Consider the following 11,426-nt stretch of genomic DNA (forward strand, 5'->3'; position numbering starts at 1 on the left):
GTTCTTGTTTAATAATATGGACATATATATTCGTTATCTTAAATATTAAAGAGTTTAATTGATAGATGAGATTATTTGTTTTAAATATATCGATTTAAGCATAGAAATAAACGGTTTAAGACAACATCGAACGATTCAAAATTCAAGTATATTTATATTCGTCTTAGATATGAAAACATATTCGTCTGAATTAAGCAATCAGAAATTGATAGATTATCATACAACGTACTGTGAGATAATTTTTTAAAAAATATACTCCATATATAACGAAGTACTCCCTAGGAAATTACATTTTTTTTCCTACTACTCATTTACACTTATTGAAATTAAACACAAATAGCAATCGAATATTAAATCGTTTTACACAAATATTTGTGTAAATCAGTACATAATAGTCCAATACACCCCTATTTAAATCATTGCCCGAGATTTTTTTTTTTTTTTGGAGTTGATCAGGAGTAACCCTTACCAATAGATGGACATCGAGATATTAAAGACAATTTTATGGATAGACCCTCTTATTACCTTGGAATTGGAATAAGTAGAAGTGGATCAATTCTTTGCATTGACAATCCAAAAGTCTCCTGCCCATCTACATTTTCTACCCTAACACCATTCTCGTACTTCCAATTAAATGAATAAATAAGATTAGCCAACATAAGATGCACCATTCGATAAGCTAGTGGCATGCCAGGACACATTCTTCTTCCTGCTCCAAACGGTATAAATCTAAAATCTTGATGTTTCAAATCAATTTCACTATTACCCTCCATAAATCGCTCCGGTAAAAATAAATTCGGATTTTTCCATAAGATCGGGTCGCGTCCCATGGACCATACATTGACCCAAACTTCCGTGTCTTTCGGCACGAAATAACCACTTAATTCCACGTCCGTTTGAGCCGTATGAGGTACTAAAATTGGAGCTGGTGGGTGTAGTCTGAGTGTTTCTTTAACAATTGCTTGAATGTAGGGAAGTTTTGAGATATCGGATTCTTGGATGGATCGATTATTATTCTTACCATGTACTTGGTCGATTTCATTTTGGGCTCGGGTCATTTTTTGAGGGCTGTGTAATAGTTCTGTCATTGCCCACTCTAACGTGCTGAATGTCGTGTCACTCCCTGCTAGAAACAAGTCCTGATACACATGCATGTACCAAGACATAATAAATGAGAAGTTATTAGCGAGTAAATAAACTTGTAAGAAAGGACGTACGAAAGATAAGTTTTTAATTAGACGGATGAAAGCTCGACCAACATTTGTTTTCATGCACAGTTTGGACTTGGAGGTGTATGTGAGTGAGGCAATAATCTAAACCCGAGCTTGAGTGAGTTCTAGGTCGACTTGGAATTAAAACTCAAGGTCCCGATTAGCTTGAAACTTGTCGAGTCCAAAAAGTTGAATCTACACCTTAGCTTGGAAAAGACTCGTTTCTTTTTTTTCCTATAATTCGTTCAAATTAAAGATATATCTAACTATTTAAATATTTTAAAAAAAAAAATCTAAGAATACTATAAAATATATAAGCGTGATCGAATATATAGAACATTAAATTATTAAAATTAAACTAAGAGAAGTAAAAACACATCCAAATGGACATTTTCTCTGAATTTTATTACTAAGGAAATCTCTCATGTTACGTCTTAATTTTGTAAGACTTCCCATGGTACCCCTATTTTTAAGAATCTGCCTATCATAGTCTTGACTCTTGAGGTTCCATTTTTGTCCCCATGATACCCCTAATGTAACGACCGTTAAATGGCCGTTAAATTTTGATGATGTGGCAATGAATTAGTAATTAAAAATTATTAATAAATGCGAAATAAAAATGAAAAGTAGAGGTACCATGGAAAATCTAACAAAACTAAGGGGTATCACGAGAAATTTCCGTAATTTTTAATTACTAATTTATTGACACATCATCAAAACTTAACCTCCATTTAACGACGGTTACATTAAGGGTACCTAGGCAAAAAAACGGAACTTCAAGGATACCATATGCAGATTCTTAAAAACAGGGGTATCATGGGAAATCTGACAAAATTAAGGGGTACCATGGGAAATTTCCGTTTTTACTAAGCTCGACTTTGCTCGAAGTTAGTCAACCTCGGTAAGAAGTTGAGCTCGAGATCCGCTTAACCAAGTTAAAGTCAGGTCGACACGGACGGGTCGGGCTTGATGAAGCTGGATCTGGAACTAGCCTAGCTAGGATAGGGTCGAGGGCATGTCCGAGTTGAGGGCCGGAGGTAGGATTTGCTCAACCGGCCCGACCCAGTTTTTGAAAGGTCGGGTCTGGGCGGGCCGGGTCAGCCTGAGGTTTGGCCAGCCTTATATGTGGACTAATGGTGTTGACTCGTGACTGAATTTGAATTGGCTAGGGTTTGAGATCTGAGGTACGGGATTCACGTGGAAATAAAAATTTCATAATATTACACTAAATTTTTTATTGCTTACCGTGAGAAGATGTTTCACATCGTCTATGCTCAACTCATTATCCTTAACAAGCTTGAGTAGAGTGTCAAGCACGTCATCTTTTGCAACCATTAATTTACTATCACCATCACTCAATCTTTGTTCAATTATTTCATCAAATATTCCAAGCATCTTCTTAAAATAAAATTTATTCCTTTTCAAAACTCCTTGAAAATCAAAGACCTCCAACAAAGGAAAGAAATCCGACACATTAAGCTTGGAACCCTCCTCCAACAAATGCCAAACAATATCTTTAAACTCCTCTGAGCTCGACCGATAATCATGGCTACCCAAATCGGTCGAGAACAACGTGTTTGACATCATGTTCAATAGGGTTGTAAACCCGGCCTTGCCTATATCAACTGGCACACCATTCTTCCAACAATTTCGCGTATAGTTGACTGACTCATTGACCTTCATTTCACGTAGGACCTGACTTGAATCCAGCCTAAACTTACTGAATAATTGAATGGTCGCGACTTTCCTTAGGGTACGCCATTTAGGACATACCGGGAGCCAAATTATCGAAAATTTGTCATGGTTTGTTACTTTTCTAGCAACCGGAACTTTCCTACTAGAAAAGGCTAGGTCATGCTTAAGGAACATTTCTTGAGCTATTTTAGGGCATGATATTACTATAGTAGGGATACTCCCTAGTTTTAAGGACATTATAGGTCCATATTCTTTGGAAAGTCTAGCAACATTTTGGTGTGGTTTGTCACCGAGTTGGTGTAGGTTGCCTATGATCGGCCATGGTTTCGGTCCCGGAGGAGCATGAAGTTTTGTTTTTGGAGATGATGATTTGAAAAAAATAAAAAGAGTAATTAATAAGATAAATGGGATTATGAGAAGGGAAATTTGATAATCCATGTTGATTATTGATTAAGAGGAATTTGAATTTATTTTTGTGTGGAACGTAAAATTAATTTGGTAGTTTTCTACTACAACTTATCATATAAAGAAAAATGGTGCGTGTCATACTTATAATGAAAATAGAATAAGGACTGTTAAACTAATCAACTCCTACTCACTAGCTTAGCTATTCCACCGCCCATGGCAAACAATAAAACCAGGTATGCTTGTAGTAGCAAAAGTATGATAACTAACATAAGTCAAAGAAGTGAATAGCATTCATCTACCTTACTTATGTTACACGTTTTGTAGACTTTTTCCTAGCTTAAGTATGAAAGCCATTATTTGAAAAGTGTATGCTTATAGTATAAATAGAATAGCTTTATGTTGGGTATTGTATATTTGTACTCAGAACTCACAAGCAAAACAAACAATAAGAAAGTTTGTACGTAAGAATTTAGTGAGTCAATAATATTAGTGAGTTAAGAGTGTGAGTGTTTATTTGTAATTGGTATATTTCCAATTTATTTGAGTGATAATAAAATTATTGTAAGAGTGCAATTTATTATTATCATCTTACTCTTATCACATAATATTTTTCATTACGCTTCCGTATAAAATACACTCTGATTCGCTACATTTGGCATCAGAGCCAGTAAGGCGGAGTGTTATTTATCTTGTCCAAATATTGATCCGGGGTCAATATTATCTTAGTGTGCAGAGTCCGGGACTTTGAAGGATATTGGTCGGGGATCAAGCTTACTTGATTGAGCCGGGCGTCATCAAGTCACCATGGGAGATATCAACTTTTCAACTAGTGGTATTGAGAAGTTAAACAGTGGAAATTACATTACGTAGAGCACATGTATGCAATTCTATCTGTTGGGACAAGATCTTTGGAGCATCGTTTGCGGTGGTGAAACCGCAAAGCCAGCAAGAGGAGAAGAGCTGAAGAAGTGGAAGGTCAAAGCCGGAAAGGTTATATACGTGTTAACAGCAACCGTTGGGGGCGATATGCTGTACCGCATCAAAGATGCAGAAACACCAAAGGAGGCATGGAACACTTTAAAAGAGTTGTTCTCAAAGAAGAATGATTCTCAACTCCAATTGCTCGAGAATGAGTTAATGTCGGTTCGACAAAATACCATGTCGGTAAACGAGTGGTTTACCAAACTCAAAACTTTGTGTGAGCAAATCACAAAGTTGGATCCTGAAAATCCAATCACGGATACCAGGATGCGAAGAATTATTATCTTCGGTTTAAGGCCAGGTTTCATGAGTACTCTTATTGCAGCAATTCGAGGTTGGGCTACACAACCAACTCTTATTGAGTTTGAAAATATGTTAGCTAACTAAGAAGCTCTAGATAAGCAAATGTCTGGAGCATCCATCAAGGAAGAATAAAAGGCTCTCTTTGGTAATAAAAAGTCATACCGGAGGTGGCAAGAGAAATTCTGAGTCGAGTTCTCAAGGCGGTTCAAATAGAAAGTCAGAAGGATTCAGAAAAGGCCAAGGAAGAGGAGGCTTCCAACGAGGGGGAGCTCGTCAAGATAGACAACCAGATCAGCAAAGAGGTCAGGTGCGCCCAAATGTCGTTTGCTACAATTGTAGTAAAAAGGGACATTATGCTCGAGATTGTTGGTCAAAACCAGCAGAAGGAAATGTCACAACATCAAACGAGCACAAAAATAATGAAGTTGAATGGGATGTTCAAGCTTTATATTCAGTTGAACAAGAAGGTTCAAGCAAGAAGTCGATAGTCCACGAATCAATGGCATTAGTCGCGGAAAGTGACAACTTAATCAATTATAAAGATAATTGGATAATTGATTCAGGTTGTTCGAATCACACGACGGAAGACAAAGAGAAGTTTCTTAGCATGTCAGAGTACAAGCGTGGACGAGTTGTTGTGACTGCAAATAATTCGGAGTTGCCAATCACTGATATTGGCAAGGCCATGGTTATCCCAAGATATAGTAATAAGCAAGTTCATCTTGATAATGTCTATCATGTATGACGAAAAATCTAATATTGGTGTCACAACTAGGAGTTTCAGGAAACCATGTAGTTTATGGGCCTAATGATGTGAAAGTGTATCCAAGTTTGGAGTGAAATCCATCTCCTATCATGGAAGGGCGACGTTTGGAATCTGTCTACGTAATGTCTACTTAAATGGCATATGTAGACAAAGCTAGAAAAAATGAGACGGCTGATTTGTGGCATGCACGCCCGGAGCATGTAAGCTACACCAAGATGAAAGTCATGATGAGTAAATCAATGCTCAATGGTCATCCTGAACTTGATGTGAAGGAAGATGAAGTTTGTGCTGGGTGTCAATTTGGTAAAGCACGCCAGCTACCATATGAGGAGTCAAAGTTCAAGGCGGAGGCACCTCTGGAGTTAATTCACTCTAACCTATTTGGTCCGGTGAAGCAACTATCAGTTTGTGGTTATCGTTACATGATCACTTTCATTGATGATTTCTCAAAAAATGTGTGGGTTAATTTTTTAAAGGAAAAACCAGAAAATTTTGACAAGTTCAAAACTTTCAAAGAAAATGTACAAAAAGAAGTTGGCAGCAAGATTCAGTGTCTACGTACAGACAATGGAGGAGAGTTCACATCCACAGAATTCACACGATATCTACAAGATTGTAAGATCAAACGTCAGTTGACTTGTCCAAACACTCCACAACAGAATGGAGTGGCAGGGAGGAAGAATCGGCATTTGGCCGAGACATGCAGAAGTATGGTACATGCCAAAAATGTACCCCCCATGTTACTGGGCTGAATGCATGAAGACAGCTGCACATGTGACAAATAAGCTACCATACGCGAGATTAGAATATGTCTCTCCATTTCAGAAGTTGTGGAAGCTAATGTAACATCCCCATTTTTTCAGGAGCTTTTAGCTAGACATCCCAAGTAAATGAGAACGTTACCATCTCGGTTTTCCGGGGTAGTGAATAACAAAGTACTACAAACCAAAGTACTTTAATTAAAACTTTAGTGATTACATGTTTATTACAAATTAACCAACTAAACTTAATATAAAATAAGATACAACTCGCAGCGGAAATAAATAAAGTGACTAAATAATCTATGTGGTCTAGACTTCTAGGTAGGCTGGACAAGTCCTCACGCATCCCATAGCTCCCAAGTTAGCTAATCTTTATGTACCTGTCAAATATGCTTCCCATTATGGTTGATCACAGGTAATCACGAATACACAGTCAAATATGCTTCCTATTATGTACTTGTCAAAAATGGAAAGGATATTACTCTATCAGAAGGTCTCCCTTCAAACACCCATTTTCGTCTGAAGGCTTTAAACGGACGATGTGTGAGTCACCCATTTACATTAAATATAACCCAGTTTAAATGATCACATTTTATCATAAAAATGATTACATAAGTCCGTTTAAAGTCTTCCAATGAAATAATCTGTCTGAATTGAAAATTATTGTTGTACTATGGGGGAGGAAATGAGGAAGCGAAAGGATGCGGTAGAAACTAAAAACAAGCGCAAATTCTCACTTGTGACGGGTACTATTCCGTCACAAGTTTACGACGGGATAAATGTGACCATTTTTTGAGAAAATGTGACCATTTTGTAATAGTACCCATTTTTATGTGTGGTTACATTTTATCATAAAGTGCTCATATTTAATCCGTTGCAAATTGTGAACGTCACAAGAGAGACCTACTGAAAAACAAGAGCAACTGCCAAATTTGGTGGGAAAGTAACAAGGTACGGAGTACTGAATGACGCATATGAAAATACTCAACTGTGACAATCCGACAATGTAATTTGATTTTGTATATGTGTGGACATCGGACACCTACTTTTACCAATCAATAATTCTGTTCAAAAATGCATGATTAGACGATTCCTATGGTGTTGTGTTCCGCACTCCCACGGTTTTAACTTCTACGTATATAAGCAATACCGCATGTTTTGATGTTCTTATTTAATACGGATATATATACTCCCTCCTAATTACTATAATGTTTACTCTTTCTCGAAACGGATTATTCAACTAATGTTCCCCTTTCTATTTTTAGAAACTTTTACTCTTATTTTATTCATTCCTCTATCCTAACACCAAGCCCCACACAACTCTTTTACTCCTATTTTATTACTTTTCTCTATGTTTTGGCCCCACAATTCTTTATTTAACTACTAATAATTTATCTCCCTCTCCTATCACCAACCCCACACAACTCTTTTACTCTTATTTTAATACTTTTCCTAAAGTATTGTGCCAAAACAAAATAGGAAGATTATGATGAATGGGAGGGAGTATATATATTCGTTATTTTAAATATTAAAGGGTTTAATTGATAGATGAAATTATTTGTCTTAAATATATCAATTTAAGCATAGAAATAAATAGTTCAAGACAACATCTAACTGTTCAAGATTCAAATATATGTATGCTATTATTGGTCTTAAATATGAAGACATATTCGTCTTAAGCAATCAGAAATTGAAAGAGCATCATATAACTGTGAAATAATTTAAACAATATACTCCGTATATCACGAAGTACTCCATATGAAATTGCATTTTTTTCTCGACTACACATACTACTCATTTACACTTATATTGAAATTAAACACAAATAGCAATTGAGTATTAAATCGTTTTACACAAATATTTGTGTAAATCTGATGTACATAATAGTCCAATACACCCCTATTAAAATTATTGTCTGAGATTTTTTTTTTTTTGGTGTTGACCACGAATATTCCCTAAGACCCATACTGATAAATGGGGACGATCCTTCTTACCTTGGAATTGGAATAAGTAGAAGAGGGTCAACCCTTTGCATTGACAATCCAAAAGTCTCTTGACCATCTACATTTTCAACCCCAACGCCATCCTCATACTTCCAATTAAATGAATAAATAAGATTAGCCAACATAAGATGCACCATTCTATAAGCCAATGGCAAGCCAGGACACATTCTTCTTCCGGCTCCAAACGGTATAAATCTAAAATCTTGATGTTTCAAATCAATTTCCTTATTACCCTCCATAAATCGCTCCGGTAAAAACAAATTCGGGTTTTTCCATAGGGTTGGGTCGCGTCCCATGGACCATACATTGACCCAAACTTCCGTGCCTTTGGGCACGAAATAACCACTTAATTCCACGTCCGTTTGAGCCGTATGAGGTACTAAAATTGGAGCTGGTGGGTGTAGTCTGAGTGTTTCTTTAACAATTGCTTGAATGTATGGAAGATTTGAGATATCGGATTCTTGAATGGATCGATTATTATTCTTACCATGTACTTGGTCGATTTCATTTTGGGCTCGAGTCATTTTTTGAGAGTTATGTAATAGTTCTGTCATTGCCCACTCTAACGTGCTGAATGTCGTGTCACTCCCTGCTAGAAACAAGTCCTGATACACATGCATGTACCAAGACAGAATAAATGAGAAGTTATTACCGAGTAAATAAACTTGTAAGAAAGGACTTACGAAAGATAAGTTTTTAATTAGACGGATGAAAGCTCGACCAACATTTGTTTTCATGCACAGTTTGGACTTTGGAGGTGTATGTGAGTGAGTCAATAATCTAAACCCGAGCTTGAGTGAGTTCTAGGTCGACTTGGAATTAAAACTGAAGGTCCCGATTAGCATGAAACTTGTCGAGTCCAAAAAGTTGAACCTACACCTTAGCATGGAAAAGACTCGTTTCTTTTTTCCTATATTTCGTTCAAATTAAAAATATATCTAACTACTTAAATATTTTAAAAAAAATCTAAGAATACTATAAAATATATACGCGTGATCGAATATATAGAACATTAAATTATTAAAATTAAACTAAGTGAAGTAAAAACACGTCCAAATGGACATTTTCTATGAATTTTATTACTACGGAAATTTCTCATGTTACGTCTTAATTTTGTAAGACTTCTCATGGTACCCCTATTTTTAAGAATCTGCCTATCATAGTCTTGGGGTTCCATTTTTGTCCCCATGATACCCCTAATGTAACGGCCGTTAAATGGACGTTAAATTTTGATGATGTGGCAATGAATTAGTAATTAAAAATTATTAATAAATGCGAAATAAAAATGAAAAGTAGAGGTACCATGGAAAATCTAACAAAATTAAGGGGTATCACGAGAAATTTCCGTAATTTTTTATTACTAATTTATTGACACATCATCAAAACTTAACCTCCATTTAACGACGGTTACATTAAGGGTACCTAGGCAAAAAAACGGAACTTCAAGGATACCATAGGCAGATTCTTAAAAACAGGGGTATCATGGGAAATCTGACAAAATTAAGGGGTACCATGAGAAATTTCCGATTTTACTAAGCTCGACTTTGCTCGGAGTTATTCAACCTTAGTAAGAAGTTGAGCTCGAGATCCGCTTAACCAAGTTAAAGTCAGGTCAACACGAACGGGTCGGGCTTGATGAAGCTGGATCTGGAACTAGCCTAGCTAGGATAGGGTCGAGGGCATGTCCGAGTTGAGGGCCGGAGATAGGATTTGCTCCATTGGCCCGGCCCAGTTTTTAACAGGTCGGGCCAGGCTAGGCACCGGTCACGGGGATCGGGTAAAAAACGACGTGAAAGGCAGGTCGGGTCGGGGGGGGGGGGGGCTTGATGTTTGGCCAGCCTTATATGTGGACTAATGGTGTTGACTTGTGACTGAATTTGAATTGGCTAGGGTTTGAGATCTGAGAGGTACGTGATTCACGTGGAAATAAAAATTTCATAATATTACACTAAATTTTTTATTGCTTACCGTGAGAAGATGTTTCACATCGTCTATGCTCAACTCATTATCCTTAACAAGCTTGAGTAGAGTATCAAGCACGTCATCTTTTGCAACCATTAATTTACTATCACCATCACTCAATCTTTGTTCAATTATTTCATCAAATATTCCAAGCATCTTGTTAAAATAAAATTTATTCCTTTTCAAAACTCCTTGAAAATCAAAGACCTCCAACAAAGGAAAGAAATCCGACACATTAAGCTTGGAACCCTCCTCCAACAAATGCCAAACAATATCTTTAAACTCCTCTGAGCTCGACCGATAATCATGGCTACCCAAATCGGTCGAGAACAACGTGTTTGACATCATGTTCAATAGGGTTGTGAATCCGGCCTTGCCTATATCAACTGGCAAACCATTCTTCCAACAATTTCGAGTATAATTGACTAACTCATTGACCTTCATTTCACGTAGGACCTGACTTGAATCCAGCCTAAACTTACTGAATAACTGAATGGTCGCGACTTTCCTTAGGGTACGCCACTTAGGACATACCGGGAGCCAAATCATCGAAAATTTGTCATGGTTTGTTACTTTTCTAGCAACCGGAACTTTCCTACTAGAAAAGGCTAGGTCATGCTTAAGGAACATTTCTTGAGCTATTTTAGGGCATGATATTACTATAGTAGGGATACTCCCTAATTTTAAAGACATTATAGGTCCATATTCTTTGGAAAGTTTAGCAACATTTTGGTGTGGTTTGTCACCGAGTTGGTGTATGTTGCCTATGATCGGCCATGGTTTCGGTCCCCGAGGAAGATGAAGTTCTGTTTTTGGAGATGATGATTTGAAGAAATTAAGAAGAGTAATTAAGATAAATGGGATTATGAGAAGGGAGATTTGAAAGTCCATGATGATTGATTATGAAGAATTTGTGATTAGTTTTTGTGGAACGTAAAATTAATTAATTTGGTAGTTTGCCACTACAACTTATCTATCATATATACGAGTAATGATGCGTGTCACATTTATAATGAAATAGAATAAGGACAAACCAAAAGAGAGTTCAATTTTTAAAGTGTTTCTCTAACAAATGAGACAAAACTAGCTATCTTACATGTCTAGAATATTACTTCAACGTAAAATAGTAAACGTAAAATCAAAACGTTACTAATTAGACATTTTGTCTTTCTTGTGACAGAGCATAAATTATAATGGACGAAATGTAATCATTTTTTGATAAAAATAACAATTTTCAATTTTTTATTTACCAAATAATAGTTACGAGAACGGAGTACTCATTTTATCATAAAATGATCATATTTTTCTATTACACAAACACAATTATGACGCGTTA

The 11,426-nt window shown here is 36.5% G+C and overlaps 3 protein-coding genes across 3 annotated transcripts; 1 reads left to right on the forward strand and 2 right to left on the reverse strand.

The window, feature by feature from the left end:
• Nucleotides 1-261: 261 nt before the first annotated feature.
• On the reverse strand, nt 262-3,395 carry LOC141607387 (geraniol 8-hydroxylase-like). Its single transcript, XM_074426739.1, has 2 exons — nt 2,457-3,395; nt 262-1,139 (listed from the first exon to the last, which is right to left on the reverse strand). Exons 1-2 carry the CDS (start codon nt 3,342-3,344, stop codon nt 522-524), a joined length of 1,506 nt encoding a protein of 501 aa, XP_074282840.1. The 5' UTR covers nt 3,345-3,395; the 3' UTR covers nt 262-521.
• Nucleotides 3,396-4,193: 798 nt separating this feature from the next.
• LOC141607116 (uncharacterized) lies at nt 4,194-5,343 on the forward strand. Its single transcript, XM_074426474.1, has 2 exons — nt 4,194-4,669; nt 4,755-5,343. The coding sequence occupies exons 1-2, from the start codon at nt 4,194-4,196 to the stop codon at nt 5,341-5,343; spliced, it is 1,065 nt and encodes a 354-aa protein (XP_074282575.1).
• A 919-nt stretch (nt 5,344-6,262) lies between these two features.
• LOC141605162 (cytochrome P450 76AD1-like) lies at nt 6,263-10,985 on the reverse strand. Its single transcript, XM_074423832.1, has 3 exons — nt 10,097-10,985; nt 8,120-8,733; nt 6,263-6,505 (listed from the first exon to the last, which is right to left on the reverse strand). The coding sequence occupies exons 1-3, from the start codon at nt 10,979-10,981 to the stop codon at nt 6,487-6,489; spliced, it is 1,518 nt and encodes a 505-aa protein (XP_074279933.1). The 5' UTR covers nt 10,982-10,985; the 3' UTR covers nt 6,263-6,486.
• Between the last annotated feature and the right edge of the window lie 441 nt (nt 10,986-11,426).

Source organism: Silene latifolia, chromosome 10 (assembly GCF_048544455.1).
Source record: "Silene latifolia isolate original U9 population chromosome 10, ASM4854445v1, whole genome shotgun sequence".
Taxonomy (NCBI): domain Eukaryota; kingdom Viridiplantae; phylum Streptophyta; class Magnoliopsida; order Caryophyllales; family Caryophyllaceae; genus Silene; species Silene latifolia.